The sequence below is a fragment of the Typopeltis vanoorti genome, chromosome 2, assembly GCF_054136105.1.
Source record: "Typopeltis vanoorti isolate ZY-2024b chromosome 2, IOZ_Tvanoo_1.0, whole genome shotgun sequence".
Lineage (NCBI taxonomy): Eukaryota > Metazoa > Arthropoda > Arachnida > Uropygi > Thelyphonidae > Typopeltis > Typopeltis vanoorti.
Window position 1 is genome coordinate 179875528 of NC_143550.1, and position 20643 is coordinate 179896170.

Sequence of the window (20643 nt, forward strand, 5' to 3'; positions counted from 1 at the left end):
ATAGTCAATGAGACTTTTCTTATTCCTTGCCTCTTCTCTCCATGTGAATTTGTGCACATTTTTATGTTGGAACATGGTGTTAGTAATAACCAGTCCATGTCCTGAGCAGAAATCCAACAGATATTTGCCATTATTATTAGCTTTGCTCTTTTCTCCAAATTTTCCCAAAATATTTTTGTATGTCTCACGATCATTTCCTACTCTGCTATTTAGATCCCCAACAAGGACCAACTTTTCATTTTTCATTGTGTCAGTTGCTTTTTCTAAAGCCTCAAAAAATTCCTCCACTTCTACCTTAGTAGAACCTTCTGTGGGACCACAGGCACAAATAAGTCTCATTGTCCATTTCCCCATTCTCATATTTGACCACATTACTCTACTTGAGACCGCCTGCCATTCAAGAAGAGTAGCTTCATATTTTGTGTTGAATACTATGGCTACTCCTTCTTTTCCTTGATTGTCATTGCCTGAATATAACATTTTGTATTTATTGCTCAGAAAGATTTCACCAGTTTTTACCTTTTTTGTTTCAGTCACTCCTATTATGTCGATCTGTTACTTATCTAATTCCTCAGCTAGCTCCATTTCTTTGCCATTCAGGCTTCTTATGTTGATAGTACCGATCTTTAACTCTGGTGATGTTGAGTTGGGGTGTGTTTTCAGATTTGTTCCAGTAGGTGACTTTTCGCTGTTCGCCCTGGTTTCCTGGTGAAAACAATGGGGGCCTTGTTTAACCGGGCGATGCCCCAGCCGGCATGAAATTTTGTCATATTGTACCAACATTTTTTATTTTGGTTTAACCAATAAGAATACAATTTGGTCAGCTAAATCCCAAATTGCTAGCCCATCCTTGTTCGTTCAGTATCCAAGTAGATACCCAACAGGGTGCACCACGAGAAGGTGAGGATTGGACATTAGGTCAGAAGCCCTGGTCGGTTCTCCGCATTCCTTTAAAGGCTATGTGGAGGTCTCCTCTCAGTTATACAGCTTTGACCCTTAAGCAACCCCAAAAATTTATATTGCATATTAAAAGTTAATTATAATGTATTTAAGAAATATTTACCTAGTAACAGCATGATAGTAATAGATATTACCCTCTCCATCTTTGGCTGTTTTCCAACTGGCTGGTAACCTTACAGGCTTAGGTTTAGGAGGAGAGGGGGGTGGCACTTCTTCAACTGTATTAGGAGTAGTTGGAGTTTGTATTACAGGTGCTCCTGGTAAAGAAGCCTAGAATATTTAAAATCTATTTAAATATCACAAATAAATGCAATTTTAGAAAAAACCATAAGACATTATATAAATTAAGTGGATATTAAATCCAAGATCATTTCAAAGCTGAATACAGAAACTAAAAAAAATTGTGCGAAAATTGACCACAGAGCTTGTGGGAATACTTGCCGACATACTATGAGTTCCCCTAGCCAAACCTTATAGGAAAAGATGCACGCTCAAAGCGCCCATATATTTGCCTCTTATTGGTCCATTTTGATAAGGTTTCACTGGTCTGACAACTGTTTCAAACTCATTGGTTTTCATCAGACACCAGGCAAGAACCTTAAGAGAGCAAAAACTCTCAGCACTAAGCAACTCGAAGCATCGGAGAAGTGTATTTTCCATAAGCGAACTCTTGTTCGGTGTGTAAAGTATTTACTAAAATAAAGAGCCAAAAGGCTTCACTTTGGCGATGCAAAATTATATAAATTAAGTGGATATTAAATCCAACATCATTTGAAAGCCGAATACATCATCATCAAATTCCTGCCATGGTGTGGAATACAGGAACTAAAAAAAAGTTTCATGCGAAAATTGACCACAGAGCTTGTGGGAATACACTAGCCTCCATACTACGAGTTGCCTTTAGTCGAACCTTATAGGAGACATGCACGCTCAAAGTATATTCACTCCCTATCAGTTCATTTTGGCTAGGTTTCACTGGCCTGACAGCTATTTCAAAATCATTGGTTTTCGTCAGACACCAGTAAGGTTTTAGTAAACAAGGAGGCATATTTTTGGAGAAAGGGAGGAGGGGTCATATTTTACATTAATGTATACACCCAAACGATTCTGCATAATATAAACTGAGTCACAAAATAATGTGGCTATAAATGTGAACTGCGGAGTGTAGGCTCGACAATGATAATCTTTCTCTCCTAAACAAAGACAGCAACACCTTCCATACGCCTACCTGAACATTCAATGCAAGTGACTTAATCTACACATCACCTCTCTTCCTATCCATCTATCATTTTCCCATTCTGTTGCAAGGACAACCACGGACTCCATCACAGATCATGATAAAAAAAAAAAAATGGAATTTGATTCTCAGCTTATCTTTCATTGGACACAGTATGTTGTGGCAGCTTATCCTAAACTGAGGTAAAATGATGAAAGCATAGCAGTCAAGAAAGCTTGAAACAAATCTTTGAATGCCTTCCCCACATTCCTCACACAAATTTGATGTGTTGGGTACGAGCTTGATGCATGTGAAAATTGCTTTTGAATTTGGTTTACTAATCTTCTATGGATGCTCTTAGATGATAATCAGTCATGTTGATATTTAGAGAAAATACACATCTAGGAACAGTGCTGTAACGAAGACATGGAGAAAGAGGCGCCCGCCACGGGCTCAAAACATAAAAAATAAAAATAGATATAAAAGTCCACTATTTTATATTGTATTTTTAAATTTCGATAATACGCCTCTTTAGACACCCAAATTCTGCAATATACTGCAACTCATTTTGATAGGATTAATAGTAAGTATTTAACATATTGCATTTAATAAAATTTAACTTGTTGCATTTAAATTTTTCAAAATTTTTGTCATTTTCGGGTTAGCAGAGTGCAAGTTAGACACTTGCATTGGGTTAGGAAGGGGGGGGGGGGCACAAGTTAAACACTTGCCACAGGCGCTTCATACCCTCGTTACTGTAGTCTAGGAATAACAACTAACTAAAGTTTTAGTGGTTAAATCATTAGGCCAACATTTAGTCTTGGTCACAAAAGCATCTTCAGTCTTCATGAGCACAAGGAAATATACTGGGCACATGCCTGCAGGAAGGCAAACAAAGACTGATTTTAAAAACATGAGATCCTCCAGTTCTAATTGATATCTTTAAAGATGCAGTGATGGGATGTTGTTCAAAATTTTAAGAATGGTTACCCAGAATTCTGGTAGCCAGTGGCCAAATTCATTAGAATCAAAGAATTGTAATGCCATGGCAGATTCTAGAACTAGTCTTTCAGGATCACTGGATCCCCATTGGATCCAGTGATCTGTAGTGTAGATAATGGGTGCAGTTTATGTGTTCTTCTAAATAGATGTCAGCTATTCTTCTAGTTTGCCAAAGTATGTTAGAGTACAAGAGCAAGGGATACTGCAGACACTAAGATGATCTGAATGATCGAGAGGATACTCATATATATATATCTATGTAGAAGGTATTTTACCTTGGGTATAGTAAATGTTAAAAATACCAAGCAATTTTAAACCTGGTTTTACTCCATTTCCCAAGTAAGCAAACAGACAAACAAGTCAAGTTTGAGCCTGCAAGTGATGCAAGTCTAACTGATCCTACAGATAGTGCAAGACCAAGGCAACTCGTGGTAAAGGTGGCATAAGCTCTGATCACTAATCTTAATATTTACCCTTAATGCCAAAACACATCTCCAAGAAGGGGATGTATGATGTTTTGTATTAAAGGCAAGGGGCCACTACCCAGACCGGTTTCGACCTTTATTGAGGTCTCGTCAGTGGGAGCTAGGCTAGAAATATCAAGATTTAGTAATACAGAGCTTATAAGTATTTTACCAGAACAAGTTGCCATAAGGTGTTTTAACCTTATTAAATAAAAATCTCTGGAGGAGATATAAATGTAGAAGGTATTTTACCTTGGGTATAGTAAATGTTAAAAATACCAAGCAATCAAACCAGGTTTAAAATTGCTTGGTATTTTTAACATTTACTATACCCAAGGTAAAATACCTTCTACATTTATATCTCCTCCAGAGATTTTTATTTAATAAGGTTAAAACACCTTATGGCAACTTGTTCTGGTAAAATACTTATAAGCTCTGTATTACTAAATCTTGATATTTCTAGCCTAGCTCCCACTGACGAGACCTCAATAAAGGTCGAAATCGGTCTGGGTAGTGGCCCCCCCCTTGCCTTTAATACAAAACATCATAGATCTCCTTCTTGGAGATGTGTTTTGGCATTAAGGGTAAATATTAAGATTAGTGATCAGAGCTTATGCCACCTTTACCACGAGTTGCCTTGGTCTTGCACTATCTGTAGGATCAGTTAGACTTGCATCACTTGCAGGCACAAATTTGGCTTGTTTGTCTGTTTGCTTACTTGGGAAATGGAGTAAAACCAGGTTTAAAATTGCTTGGTATTTTTAACATATATATATATATATATATTGTCTACAGAAAACCTACCTATACTGGAAGGTATACATCAATCACTTAAAATATCTTCACCTCTCCCAGGAGCATGGTGTTCTCAAACAGTAGCAAATAGAGTAAAAACTGTTTCCTGTGACTACAACAGCCTCTCCATTAAAGTCAACAATCACATTCAGGACACTTTAAAGCCAATGGCTCACTTCACAAAATCAACAGAATTCTTTGTCCATCCCTCAAACCTCACCCAAAATCTATGCACAAAACAAACCAACACTACCTCTTACACCTAGGGCAACTCAGAAAAAATTTCAGTAGTAAACTTACTTGCTCTATGTTGTACTCCTTAAGGAGTTATATTGAAAATAACAATGTATGTATATTATTGCATGTTTGTTTACAGAACTGTTCATATGTCGCTATTACTGTACAACGTGTGAGCACCGTAGTAATTAAAGTGATTTTATCAATTGAATTTTGCTTTGAATCTCGGTAACAGACATGCACATTAATTGTTTTTAGAATAGTTGTGCTGGATAACAGGAATGCTAGCAAGTAAAGAGTATGCAAACAGGGAAGCCAAAAAGGTCTAATAAACTACCAAGTTAAGTATTCTAATCTCAGAAAGGATGCTATATGCATCTTTAATTACTCTCTAAGGATACGGAACTCCGAAGTTAATAACTGATTTTATGCATCCGTAGTTATTATTTTTTTGAGTGAAATTTAAGAATGGGTCCAAAGAGAAGTGAACAGAGGAATAATTCAGGAAAGAAGCACACTTGGTTGAGCATAGAGAAGAAAGAAATTGTAGATAAAGTGCAGAAAGGTAGAACAATTACAGATGTAGCCCAAGAGTATGGCATTCCTAGGTCAACTGTAGCAACAGAGAGAGAAGATTATGGGGGCTAGGGTGTCTGCTGGTGCAATGAAGATTTCTGACAAGAATAGATCTTCAATGAATCCTCCTTCCTTTACATGTGATAGTACAGTACCCCCCCTTTTACGGGAATGTACAGCACCATCTGAGCACCTCCCCCCCCCCCCCCCCGCCCAAATTTATCCAGGATCCGGAACTGGCATAGGCCGACAAATCTGGCCTATGGCTGGGTCAATATTCCTGGCTATAATCCATGTGTTCAGAAGACCAGTTTGCCTGCTTGCAGGATGAAAAACCCAAGATAAACTGGCGGAAAAAAACCCTGCTGTCCACACCCAAGACCAGCTAACTTGGCTATGGCTGAGGAAGAGTTCCTCACGTCACCGATGGGAATCGAACCTAGGACACTCCTTCCCCAGGCATATGGTTGCGAAGTGCAAAGCCACTAAGCTAACCGCGTGGACCTTCGATCAATGAAGGGATGGAAAAGCTGCTTATCACCTGGATTATAGAAAGACTGATGAAGGGAGATCCAGTAACTCAGGCAGTGATCTGTAAGAAGGCTAGGTTAATTTTTGAAGAATTGCAGAAGAAAACTCCAGGATGTACCGCAGATCAAACTGAGGAATTCAAAGCAAGTTGAGGATGGTTTCACAGATTCCAAGGTAGAACAGGCATCCATAGTGTTCTCAGACAGGGGGGGGGAAGCTGCTAGTGGGGATAGAGGATGCAGAAAAGTATGAAGATTTAATCAGGAAGGAAGGCTACCTGCTACAGCAAATTTTTAATGGGGATGAAACTGGGTTATTTTGGAAGTGCTTGTCAAATTGAACTTACATCATGCAAGAAGAAGTGAAGCTGCCTGGATATAAGCCTATGAAAGATAGGCTTACCTTGTTATTGGCAGCAAATGCAAGTGGAGACTTCAAACTAAAGTCACTTCTGATCTACCACTCAGAAAATCATTAAGTCTAAACTGCCAGTGATGTGGACCAATGCAAAAGCCTGGTTAGACCAGCAAGTTTTTAAAGATTGGATTTTTGAGGTGTTTGCCCGGAGCATGAAGAAGTTCCTCACTGACAATGATTTGCTTTTGAAAGCACTGCTGATCCTTGAAAAATGCTAGTGCCCACTTTCAAGACTTAGAGGACATTCTTGAAATTGACTTCATCAAAGTCCAATTCTTGCCCCTAAACACGATGTCACTCATCTAACACATGGATCAAGAAGTGATTGCATGTTTTAAAAAGCTTTACACCAAAGCTTTGTTCTCAGAACTTTTTGACAACTCACTCTTCTGACAAGATACTGAAAGACCGAGTTCAACATTCTCCACGCCATTTCCTTTTTTTAAACTGCCTGGGATGAAGTGACACAGAGAACTCTTCGTGCATCGCGGAAGAAACTTGTTCCTAATTTTTCTCAGGATGACAACAGTGCAGACCAAGCAGCTGGAGAATCAGAAGCAACCATGCGAGAGATTATTTCGAGCAGAGAATCTTGAGATAGAAGAGGTTGATGAAGCTGATGTAGAAGGGCTTGTGGAGGATCACGATGACGAACTGACCGTGGAAGAACTCAGAGCTCAGCAAAAAGCAAACAAAGGAGAGAGAAAGAGGAATTTCACCTGAAGAAGAGGATGGCAGGGAAAAAGGGCCGATGCGAACAGCTGCCATTAAAGAAGTTTTATTCCACTGGGAGAAGGTGCAGTCTGTTTGTTTGGAATGGCACCCCAACACTACTGATGTGAGTAGAATGACAGACGTTTTCAACAACACCATCATGCATCACTTCAAAACCATCTTGAAAAAGAGGGAGAGACAGTCCAACCCTTGATCAGTATACCTGTTCAAGCAAAGAGACAAGAAGAGGCAGAACAGGATAAAAAGACTCCCTTCCAACATCTAAGGCTCAACAGATTGTATGTATTGTGTTTACAATAGCGTATTTTGTAATTTAGTGTGTTATACAATAGTAAAATACATAAAGTAAATAATATAGCATATTTCTCTTCCACTCCCCCATTAGGGAGAGTGGGAGTCCGACAACGAATTAATCTATTTTCCATAGACTTATATGGGGAATGTTGTCCCGCAATTCGACATTAGTTTGCTAACGGATTAGTGTCGAATTGCGAGGCACCACTGTACAATGTATCAAGCCTTCACAGATTAGTGAGAAGGCTTTACACTTAATGAAAAGAAAGTGATAATCCAAGGAGCAAGATAGAATCTGCAGTGAAGTTTCTTTTTATTGGAAATGCAACTGGAACTGCTCAGTTAAATGCATTCCTTTTAAAAGCGTCATTTTCGTGTTTTTGACACACAAACGCTATCAATTGAAGCTATCTGCGTGTATTAAAGTATATTTCGTTATATGGCACATATTTTAATGCAGACTTGCTTAAGGAAACTAGAAGACAACTTTTAAGTATATTTGTCAAGTGAGATCTTTAGCTATTGTATTTGAGGAATTTAAGAGATAAGCTAGACTCAGTGAGTGAGTAAAAACTAAATAATCCCATATTTAGTTTTTACTCACTCATTCAGTCTATAAAACAGTGATAAAATAGATGCTGTAAAGGGAATTTCCATTTCAGCTGAATGCTATGTTCAGTTTTGTTTTATAAAGTGTTTAATGTTATCTTTTAGTATTGAATTTAACTGTGAGATTCAGGTATGAGAAATTATTATTGAGCTAGTATTGAGTAACATTTAAAATGGGCATGTAATTAATTATTTGTATTAAGAAGTTAGAAATGAATTTTGTACTTTAGTTATATGAAGAATGCCAGATCACTTTAAAGCAGGGGTCTGCAACCTTTCAGACAGTGCGGGCCTCATTAAAAATTTCAATGAAGCTCGAGGGCCACTAAGCTATACTGTGGTATTTAGAATCGTAAGATGCTTTCCAGATTCACAAGGAACGCTGTACATTTGACAATTTACATAAATCCTATAAAAATAAACAAACTCAGCTTTACGAGCATAGCTAGGAGTCGGGTTCATGATAAGTAAATACAATCAATACTCGAAAAAAAAGATAATTTAATGAAGAAAACATTCATTTTTTTACAATGTCAATAGGCAACTTGGCAATGTTTTTCCTTGACCAGCTTGTCGATGTTGGCATCAATCTTTGAAATCGCTATGCACCGAGTATTCTCGAGATGTTGGTCCGTAATCTCAGTTCTTGTCTTGGACTTCACATGCTTCATTCTGGAGAAGAACTGCTCACATAAGTATGTGCTTCCTAACAAAGCGCACATTTCAAAGCATGTCGACGAAGATTAGGGAATGTGTCCGCAGAAATATAGTCTTTGTAAAATGCAAGCAAGGGAACATTGAATAATTTTTCTCTCAAAGAAGAGTTGTTTTGGAGTTCAAGCAGCTCCATTTGTACTGAGCCTGGCATTTTAGCGGCATTGACACTGAATGGCATTGAAAATAAATCAAAAGAAGACTGTTGGTTACGAAAATCACTAAATCTCTCTTCGAACTCACTTTGCAACACAGCTAATTTTGTAGTGTATTCATCAAGAGACAAACAGTTGGACTCAGTGAGAAGCTGAAAACGAGTTAAGTCTTTTTTTGCGAGTTGTGCCTCCCAAAGTTTGAGCTTGGCCACAAAAGCTTTGATGTGATCAAACAGAATGTGCACCAGTTGATCTTTGGATTGTAGCCGCGTATTTAGGTTATTTATATGCAATGAGATGACGGTCACAAAGGGCAAAATCTGCCATCCACAACGGATCGTTAAATTCCGCAATCGAATTCCCCTTGGTTTGCATGAACTGCTGTATTTCGCTCCTTAAATCAAAGACTCTTTTAAGAATCTTCCCTCTGCTCAACCAACGCACATCACTATAATAAACCACATCGCCGTAATCTGCTTCGCACTCTTGGGTCAAAAACTCTTGGAATTGACAATGATTCAATCCTCTATCACTCTACCTTCAATCCCTAATAATGTTGACGACAGTCGCAATAAATTTCATAAAATTCTCAAATCCAATAATTTTCGCTCACAAATTCTCCTGGCAGATTAAACAGTGGTAATGGATGAAATTTTTTCTTTCTGGTTCCGGTTCTTCCTGTAGAAGTGCAACAAACCCTTCGTTCTTTCCCACCATAGCAGGGGCACCAACAGTTTCCACACCATCGAGGTTGGTTAAGCTGAGATCGAAACGCTGGAGCATTTTCTTGGCAGCTTGAAGAACATCGTTACCTATGAAGGGAACGATGCCTTTCATCATTCCCTTCATAGGTACAAGTGCTAGCAGTTCAGTTCTTCTGTCACATTGAATTGTTAATCAATGCCAAGGACAAAGATAGCCAGTTCTGCTGTATCCTTCACATCTGTGCTCTCATCTGAAGTAAGTGAATATGACGTAAATTCAGACGACTGTTTTTTTAAAGTTCCTTCGATGTCATTGGCAAGTTCTTCGACGCATCATGCTACAGTTACCCCAGACAAACTCAGTTTTTTAAACACTTCCTCATTATTTGGGCACAGAATATTCCCAGAAGCGATGGGACACTCTTTCACAAACTCGCCGTCCAAGAAGGATTTTGATTTTTTAGCAATTTTTGCAGCTATTACATAACTTACTTTGACGCACATTTTGCTCTCTTCCCTCTGCCTTTTAAATTAATTTGGAAACAGTTCACTTTGTCCACATGATGCCGCCCTTGAAGGTGATCAAAATTGGATGTTTTCTCTCATAGTGTCATTTTATATTGTATTCTTTTGATACTGACGCTGGCTCACGACAAATTAAACACACTGGCTTATCGTCGATCGGCACAAAAAAGTACAAATAGCTTGGTCCACTTTTCATTAAAAATCCAACAAGAATCACTTAATTTATGCTTTTTACTCGTAGACACCATAGTGATGGAAGGTGAACCCAAAAAATGATCCAAAATGATCGTGTAATGGTTATTATCCACTGAATATGTCTCACACTAATGAAAAAAGTCTGGCAATATAAAACCACAATAGGCTATGGCTAGCACAACAAACCTACGTGCGCTTATACACGAATATCACACTGTTCACTATTGACTGAGGATGAGACCCTCTTGTATTTATATGAAAATAACAAAGTATCGAGATGTATCCGGAAGGCACTAGACAGCGCACTCGAACGAACTACTGTTTCAGCCATCTACCTGTGATGTTAGTACTAGTACTTAAGTACCGGTTGGCACTGGTAGATGGCTGAAGAAGCATGTCTATTTAATATTTATTTTTATAGGATTTTATGTAAAGTATCAAATGCATAGAGTTCCTTGTGAATCTGGAAAGCATCTTACAATTCTAAATACCGCAATATAGCTTAGTGGCCCATGTGCTTCACTGAAATTTTTTTTTTATTTAATCGCATTTTAACGTTAAGTAGTTATTTTTTCAAAATGGCCGGTGGTTCACGGCAAAGAGCTCCGTGGGCCATGCGTTGAAGACCCCTGCTTTAGAGATATCGTGAAGTACTAAGAATTTTTATCTGTTTGCATATATATGTTTACAGTAAATAGTTTAATTTTTTATATATCAGAACTTCATTCTTTAGAATACAAGTCAATGAAGTCAATGCATCATCATGGATATGAATGCAAAACATTTATCCACTAACCAACTAAAATAAAATTATAAGCGTTATCTTTCTCCACGACTGACTTTAATACTTAGGCTGGATATAGGTGGGGAATAACACAGTTGGGGCAAATCAAGCTCTCTTTTGAACATAACACAGCCAATGTAAAACTTTTACACTTCTATATTCAATATTTCTGATCAAATAACATCTGTTTCAGATGCCTTATCATATTTCAGGTTTTTGGTGGCCTTTTTTTACCTCAAGTATTGATATGCATTCTTAATTGTTTTCCTGAAGAATATTTTTTACCCCTGTTTTGTCACTTTGTTCTGTTTAGGGTAATCACCCCAGACTTCAGCTTGCAGAAGTCCAACCCCACGCCTGAGCATTTGCTCACGTGCAAGGCAGAAGTGGCAAGCAGTAGGGGATTGTTCTGTAGGTTGAAGCACCGATACGGTAGCATGAAAGTTTTCTTTTGTCTAATCCTGCTCCCCCCCCCACTTGGATGGTTATATGAAACCCAGAGATCTTTCAGGTATCTTACCAGAGTCTTCCTTTGTCTAATTCTGCTACCATTTTTTTTTTTCACTTGGATTGTTACATCAAAAAACGCAGAGAATCTTGAAAATTGCTGGCTAACAGGGCTTTGGCACACCTAATTCCATGAAGAGCGTCTGTTCTGATCAGAAACATACTACTGCGTGCAGGGTAGCTAATGCGCCGAGAACTGCAGTCCTGGATCTCGATGAGAAATATGCTACCTGGACTGCAGCTCTCAACGCATCAGCTTCCCTGGATCTCGATGAGAAATATCCTACGAGGACACTCAACATACCTCAGCTTAAAAAAGAGGCATCAAATTGCAAAGACCATGCTTGGACCAAATGCAGCAAAGAAGTATCAAATGTACCACTTTCAAATAATACTATCAGCACACATATTGACGACAAATCAGTTGATATAGAGATTACACTCATGCAGAGAATAATCATTTCAAAAATGTTTTTGCTACAAACTGATGAGTCTGCAGATGTCAGTAATTCAACTCAGTTACCAGTCCTTATTAGAATTCCAGAAGAAAACTGCTTGAAATAACATTATTTACATGTGTAAGCCATTATTTAAAACATACTACAACATTATTTAACCTGCAAGTAACTTTCTACACAGACAACTGGGGGAAAAATGTTTACAGTAATCAACAAATACTTTGAAATGATAAAATATCTTGTGGATAAACTGTGTGAGTTTATGCAGGGATGGCACAGCTGCAATGAGGGACAGAGTTGGCTTTGTCTGAAAACTTCAGTCTAAAAATTCTAATATTCCATTGATACATTGTTTCAATCATAGAGATCTCATGAAAAAAGATTTTACCACCAGATTCAATGTCCACATTAAATGATATAGTTAAAATAGCAAAATTAATAAAATCTAAACCACTATTAGCCTCACTTTTTTTGCAGCCTTATGCAAAGAAATGGGATCAGTCCTCAGCATATCACACTGAAGTGTTTAGGTTGTTTGGGACCATAGGAAGAGTTTTGGCAAAAGTTCACAATCTTAAGATTTGAAACTTTTTATATTATTTTATTTTTTATGAATGACTCATTATTCATATTTTTTAAACAACAACCATTTGATACAAAAAATAGCTTACCTAGCAGGTACATTTGAGCATCTGAATGAACTTAATTGAAAAATGAAAAGACCTAATGAACACATAGTAACTTATTCTGATAAAGTTAATGGATTCAAATCTAAAATCCAGCTTTGGAAAAACAAATAATGGTTCACTTTAAATGTTTAGTCGGTGTTTTAATTATAATCCTAGAAAAGAACTATTTCCAGTTATAGGGCAACATCTGAGCATGCTTTAGGAGAAGCTCAGTTTTTATTTTGACCGAATCGACACACAAAATTTCAATTGCATTTGAAATCCATTTGCATCATTATCAGAAAATATTTCAGACTTTGATCTTTCAATGAAAGAAAAAGAAGAACTCCTAGATTTAAGTAATGATCGAAACCTTGATGTTTAGTTTAAAGATATTCAGTTATCTCAATTCTGGTTCACTGCAAAAGAAGTTTCCATCAATTGGAGAAAAAGCAATTAAGAAGGTTCTACTGCTTGCTACAAATTATCTGTGTGAACAATATTTTTATTTTATTTTTTTGCTGATGGTCAGGATCAAGAATTTGGAGAAGTCAAGTTTAAAAAGTCTTAATCAGGATTTATGTGTAGATCTTTAAAGGCATTGACCCAGACTTAAAATTTGCATTCACAGTAACAAGTATAGGTGTTTCGCTGAAGAAATTAATTATTATTATTATTCAGAGAGACCTCCAGGGAGTCAGGGACTCATCGAGGGAGGCCACATACTACAAGCACCAGCTATCATACTTATTCTTGAATTCATTCACTTTGCTTGCACTCACAACATCCAATGGCAATTCATTCCAATCACGCACCACCCTATGAGAGAAAAATCTAGCCCTCACCCTCTCTTCTTAGCAGCATTCTTTCTCAGCTTCCAAGGATGCCCTCTCGTTCTTTCCCCACCATCCATAAATTGAAAAATTCCATCAACTGAAATCCTGTATGATCCTTTCAGAAGTTTGTAAGTCTCAAACATATCACCCCTCTTTCTCCTGTTTGCTAGTGTCTGCAGTTTATAAATTCTCAATCTGTCTTTATAATCAGTATTCCACAATACTGATATCATTTTTAGCACTGTAGTTTTGCACTCTATCTCTCTCCAATATATCAGAATCACAACGGAAACCAGGAGATAAGACATGCACACAATAGCCCAAGTGAGGTCTTATCAAGGCCTTATAAAGAGGTAAAATGACATCTTTACATGGGAACATTTGTTTTAGCATTGCAATTATCTTTTGAGTTGTATTTGCAATCTTTGCTACATGGCCCATGAACTTGAACTTCCTATCCACTAACACTCTCAAAGATCCCTAGCCTCATCAATTTCTTCTAGCATAATCCTACCAATAAAATATGACATTGGATATATAATCGGGGTGCTTAAGGGTCAAAGCTGTATAACTGAGAGGAGACCTCCACATAGCCTTTAAAGGAATGCGGAGAACCGACCAGGGCTTCTGACCTAATGTCCAATCCTCACCTTCTCGTGGTGCACCCTGTTGGGTATCTACTTGGATACTGAACGGACGAGGATGGGCTGGCAATTTGGGATTTAGCCGACCAAATTGTATTCTTATTGGTTAAACCAGAATATAGAATGATGGTACAACATGACAAAATTTCATGCCGGCTGGGGCGTCGCCCGGTTAAACAAGGCCCCCGTTGTTTTCGCCAGGGAACCAGGGCGAACAGCGAAAAGTCAGCTACTGGAACAAATCTGAAAATAAACCCCAACTCAACATCACCATAGTTAAAGATCGGTACAATCAACGTAAGAAGCCTGAATGGCAAAGAAATGGAGCTAGCTGAGGAATTAGATAAGTACCAGATCAACATAATAGGGGTGACTGAAACAAAAAAGACCAAAACTGGTGAGATCTTTCTGAGCAATAAATACAAAATGTTATATTCAGGCAATGACAATCAAGGAAAAGAAGGAGTAGCCATAGTATTCAACACAAAATACGAGGCTAATCTTCTTGAATGGCAGTCAGTCTCAAGTAGAGTAATGTGGGCAAATATGAGAATGGGGAACTGGACAATGAGACTTATTTGTGCCTATGGTCCCACAGAAGGTTCTACTAAGGTAGAAGTGGAGGAATTTTTTGAGGCTTTAGAAAAAGCAACTGACACAATGAAAAATGAAAAGTTGGTCCTTGTTGGGGATCTAAATAGCAGAGTAGGAAATGATTGTGAGACATACAAAAATATTTTGGGAAAATTTGGAGAAAAGAGCAAAGCTAATAATAATGGCAAATATCTGTTGGATTTCTGCTCAGGACATGGACTAGTTATTACTAACACCATGTTCCAACATAAAAATGTGCACAAATTCACATGGAGAGAAGAGGCAAGGAATAAGAAAAGTCTCATTGACTATGTTATTGTTGATAGTGATGTTTTCTCTCTGGTGCAGGACACCAGAGTGTACAGAGGATTTGAAATTGGAAGTGATCACTATTTAGTCTTGAGCAGGATAAAATTGAATTTCATATTGAAAAGAATAATATGTAAGAAAGTTTTAAAGCGAATAAAAGTTGAGCAGCTCTCAGATGTGAGCTGTAGACTAAAATACACAAAGATTATTGAAGGAAAAATGAAAGAGTTTGAGAACAGGAATCAAACCTTGGAGATTCAGTGGCAAACTCTGAAGAAAACATTGATTGATTCTGCCAGAGAGGCATGTGGTGAGGTTGTTTGTAAGGATAAAAAAATCAGAACTCCTTGGTGGACACAGGAGGTTAAAGAGGCAGTGAAGGAAAAGAAGAAAGCATACCAAAAGTTCCTGTCAAATAAGTCAGCTTGTGCTCTTAGAGAATATAGAGACAAATGCAAGAATGCTAAACACTCTGTAAAACTAGCTAAACAAAAGTCATGGGAGGACTTTGGCAAGAATATAGAAAATAAATATCAAGAAGGTGGCAAAATATTCTGGAGGTTGTTGAAGAAGCTTAAGGATGGAGGAAAGAGTGCTATAAAAGGAATTAGAGATGATAAAGGTAACATGAAAACGGGAGAAAAAGATATCCTTGAAGTATGGAGTAATTACTTTGAAAAACTGCTAAATGAAACAAGCAGTGATAACAGCACAGTGGTAAAAAACACTGACCAGGCATGCAGTCAGGAATACATATCCATACTTGAAGTAGAAAAAGCCATCAAAGGCTTGAAATGTGGAAAGGCAGCAGGAGTAGATGATATTCGACCAGAAATGCTGAAGTATGGTGGTATAAGAGTCTTACAGTGGCTGCACTGCATAGTTCAGAAAGTCTGGACAGAGGGACGAATTCCCGATGATTGGAGTAGAGCTCTCATAGTACCCATATATAAAAAGGGAAATAAAACTGCATGTGAGAATTACAGAGGTATTTCCCTACTTAGTGTTCCTGGCAAGATCTATGCAAGTATACTTGAGAAACGGTTGAGAAGAATTGTGGAAGAAAAGCTTGGTGAAGAACAAGCTGGATTTAGGCCAAATAGAGGCTGTCAGGATCAGATCTTCACTTTACGACAAATAGTCGAGAAAGCATGGGAATATAACAAAGGTCTGTATTTAAGTTTTGTCGATCTGGAAAAGGCATATGACAAGGTGCCAAGAGAGAAGCTATTCAATACACTACAGTTATATGGTGTCAATGATATCAAGCAATACTTAGTCTTTATTTGAGTTGTAAGTCAGCAGTTCGAATTGAAGGAAGTACAGGAAGATGGTTTAATGTTAAATCTGGTGTGAGACAAGGATGTACATTATCCCCTCTGTTATTCATTATCTATATGAATCACATTATGAAGGAAAGTGGTATTAAACATGATATCAAAATTGGAGATGTTAATGTCAGCTCTTTGCTTTATGCGGATGATGTTATACTTCTAAATAAATCCGCTACAAGTCTGCAAGATTCTCTGACTAAATTGAATAGCTCTTGTAATAGATATGGTATGAAGGTCAGCAATAAAAAGACAAAGACAATGAAAATAGGCAGAATCATTGAAAATGTCAACTGTGTTGTGAATGGAGAATCTGTGGAACAAGTAAAACATTTCAGCTATTTAGGCACGATTTTTACTGAAGATGGTAAATTAAATATAGAAATAGACAACAGAATCAGCAAAGCTGGTATGGTGGGAAGTCAATTGAATAAATTCATATGGAATAAGAGAGAAATTAGTCGGAACACTAAATTAGCTATATACAAGACAGTGTTCAAACCAGTTTTAACTTATGGATCTGAGAGCTGGGTCAGAAGTAAAACACTTGACCAAAGACTAGAGACTGCAGATATGAGAGTCCTGAGAAAGATTATAGGCGTGAACAGATGGCATCAATGGCAGTATCATATTAAAAACGAGGATATTAGGAAAGAACTTGACATTGTCAGCATCCAGGAATGCGTTAGCAGAGCTAATCTCAGGTGGTATGGTCACTTAAACAGAATGGGCGAGGAAAGATTAGCAAAACAAGTGTTCTCTGCCAGGTTGGCAGGAAAACGACCGAGAGGAAGACCAAGATATAGGTGGATTGATACGGTACAAAGTGCTTTAGACGATAGAAATATAAGATCTGATAATATTGGAGTGTTGACAAGTAACAGACTGATTTGGAGGAAAATTGTAGATAGGAAATTAATAATGATGTAATTTTTTTCATGTAGTACTATCATATCCTGTACAGCCCTTGAGGGTACATGGCAGGAATTTGATGATGATGATGATGATGGATATATAATCACACAAAAGTGAATGACTTTAAATTTACTGACATCCATTTTCCCATGTCCATAATTCCAGCCTATTCAAATCATTCTGCATATCAGTAGCATTCCTGATTACCCAAACCTATCTCTACATCATCAGCAAATAGCTGTATGTCAATCATCAAATCCTTCCCAATATCATTATTGTACCGATTGGCTAGCAGTGGACCAAGCACTGATCCGTGTGGCATGCCACTGGTTACCTTAAATCTTGCAGACTCACATCTCCTGTATACCACTTTCTGATATCTGTCCATCAGCCATCCATGCTTATATTTTATAATACAAACCCATATTCACCAATTTATGCAACCGTCTTCAATGCTGTATTCTGTCAAAAGCCTTAGCAAAATCCAAAAGTATCATGGTAAAAGTATAACAATGTTACCATTGAGATAGAATGTGAGCAAGTCGCTAAAATATGACATTCCCTTAGTAAACCCATGTTGCTCATTGCAAAGTAGAGATTCACTGTCAAATCCTTCCCAATGCGAGCCTTAACCATTTTTTACCAAAATCTTTAACACAACTCCTGAGATACTAATTGGTAGATAGTTGGATATATCGGTTTTTGCACCACCCTTGTGCAATGGAATTACCATACATTCTTTCCATTCCTGTAGAATCTTCCTTGTTGAGACTCATATTAAATAGCGTGGTCAAAGGAATAACCAGTTCAGCTGAACATTCTTTTAGCACATGTGCTGATATCCCCTCAGTTCCTATTGCTGAATTCTTATTCGGTTTCTGCAACAGCTCTAATACCTCATCGTCATCCAGTGAACAGGTAGTAATGAACCCAATGTTGCATTCACCAGGTTGATAGCTTTTTAATAAAATGGGCAGTCAGTAGTTGCACAACCTCTTCTGAATCTGTAATCCTCATGCCATCTGCATTTAGAAGAGTTATTCTTTCATATTTATTTTTTTCTTTTACTTGCAGCATATCAATAGAATTCTTGTGGGTTGTCTTAGCACGCAGAGCCAGTTTCTTTTCATACTCAGTTTTTGCTTGTGACTATTCTAGCCTGCTGCTTATAACATTCATAATGGGCGTCATCCTTATGCAAACGGTATTTCTTCCACATCATCCTTTTCTTACGAATTTCTTGCTTAATAAGATTGCACATCCATTTGACTTCTACACTATTTATTCTTCGAATTCTCGGGACACATTCTGATATCGCATCATTTAAGTATTGTTTAAATGCTTCCCATGCACTGTCAACATTCTTTCCATCAAGCAACTGATGCCATTCCACTGAACTCAGTATACTCCTCAGTTGGTCATAATTTCCTGCTTTGTAGTTCAGCATGTAACTTTTCTGAATGGAACATTCATAAACTTATGAATGTGTACTCACTTCCCAAGTGAGCACCGTTCGATCACTGTCACCAACCAAAGGCAGAATAGTTACGTCTTTAACTGACATGCCCTCTGACACTATAATCAAATCTAACACTCTTTGACCTCAAGTTCCTTCTGTGATATGCTGTTTGAGGAAATTGTCCCGCAACAGCTCAATAAATGTATTTTCATTCTTCTAATGAGATTCTACTGCTACTAAATCAATATTTGGATAATCAAAGTCTCCCGTTATGATTACTCTTTTTGCGCTCATCTTTGCTATTTGGTGGTGCACTTCTTCATCACTAGCAACCGATTCACCAGGTCAGTAACAACACCCCACTATGTAATTGATCTTGTTAGATTCCACCTGACACCAGATGGCTTCGAACTCACTGCCACATGAAATACTGTTAATAGTAGTACTATAATCATAGGTCTCAACTCTAACTGGATTAATGTCATCCGATATCATTAGCAGCACGCCCCCCCATCCTTTCTAAAAATACTGCATCCTTTACACTCGATACTAGTTAGTATGTCAGATTCTGATAGCCAGGTGTCACTAATGCCTACAATCTGAGGTCCCAGCATATTGACCAAAGCAACAAACTCTACCCCTTTGTTTATGAATGATATCCTAGCATTCGTGTAAATTATATAGTGTGATTTTTTCCCCCCTTTAATTTCTCACTAAATTTTAAAATAAAACTCGGGCAATGGGTATTAGTACAAAGGCAGTAATGACAAAATTGTCTTTGGCTAGTTTGCATACATTATAGAAGGGAAAAAACCATTCTACTTGTTCTTTTCATCCCAGATGAGCCTCAAATCCAAGTCTTTCCAACCAAAGATTGCAGCAGGATTACTATAATTCTCAGTTTCTAGTATTATATTATGAAGTGACTAAATGAAACAATGATGCTCCACAGGGAGGAGAATTGCAACTGAATCTGTAACTTACACCTAGAAGTGTCAAATTGGAAGAAATAATGACACCAAATTGCACTTCTTATCCATGTTTTAGGATAAGATTTAGATTAAGATTCAGATTTAGCTCGACGTTTATAGACGTCGTGGCCGATTGGGGGGGTTAAAACACTGTTGTATATTGAAATTATGCCATTTCCTCCATCAAGAATATTAAATTAAAAGAAACTTTAATAAATACTTCCTATATTTCGACAGTGTCACACTGCCATCTTCATGGGAGCATACAAATATGGTATGTGAACGCAGGAACTACAAAAAGCAAATGAGGCAGAAGATAAGAAACTATTGTTGTTCCTAAAGTCCTAATGGTGCCCCCTAGCGGGCTATATTGGGTTGTCTTGGCCGTTGGGCTCATGTTCTCATGATGTAAGTCTCCCAAGTTTGGGGCAGTCTCATGCACCCAAATTTGTTGAGGTTTGGAACGTTTTTTAGAGCTGAGGCTGATTCTATGAATAATCCATACTTAAGCTTGCTGGGGTGTAATACCTGCCACAAAGACCATGTTCTAGATACCTGCCACAAAATACATTGGCTTTCTTCCAATGTATTTTGTGGCAGGTATCTAGAACATGGTCTGCAAGCCCAGAGTGGCTGTACTGGTGAAACCGGATGTAGTCTTTGTGTTCTGAAATTCTGACATTTGCTGTCCTGCCTGTTTGCCCAAAGTAGGACAGTTTACAGCTGCAACAGACCTGGTATACCCCAGGTAGGTCTAGGGAAAGTGGTTGGTCTTTGGTAGAGCGGATGCCAACTTTTTATATGGTCTGTAACAAGAAGTCAGGTCATATTTTTTTAAGGATTTTGGTTATTTTTTTTAGAGGTGCCCCAGATGTAGGGAATGGTGATAGATTTAGTGTAATCTTTATTGTGAAGGGGGGGGGGGGTTGTGGATTACTGGTTTTAATATTTTTTTTTTTTTTGGGGGGGGGTTGTAGCCATTGGCTAAGAAAGTATTAAGGATGTGGTTTAGTTCAGTGATTAGGGCATTGTCATCTG

General features: G+C 37.8%; 1 protein-coding gene across 2 annotated transcripts in view; it reads right to left on the bottom strand.

The window, feature by feature from the left end:
• The window catches only part of Set2 (SET domain containing 2), a 552532-nt gene that overhangs the window by 55359 nt on the left and 476530 nt on the right, over positions 1-20643 (bottom strand). For both annotated transcript variants that reach the window (XM_090414077.1, XM_090414085.1), the window contains one exon: positions 1064-1230. In XM_090414077.1, coding sequence (XP_090270203.1) covers positions 1064-1230 — 167 coding nt within the window. The remainder of the gene's footprint in view (positions 1-1063; positions 1231-20643) is intronic.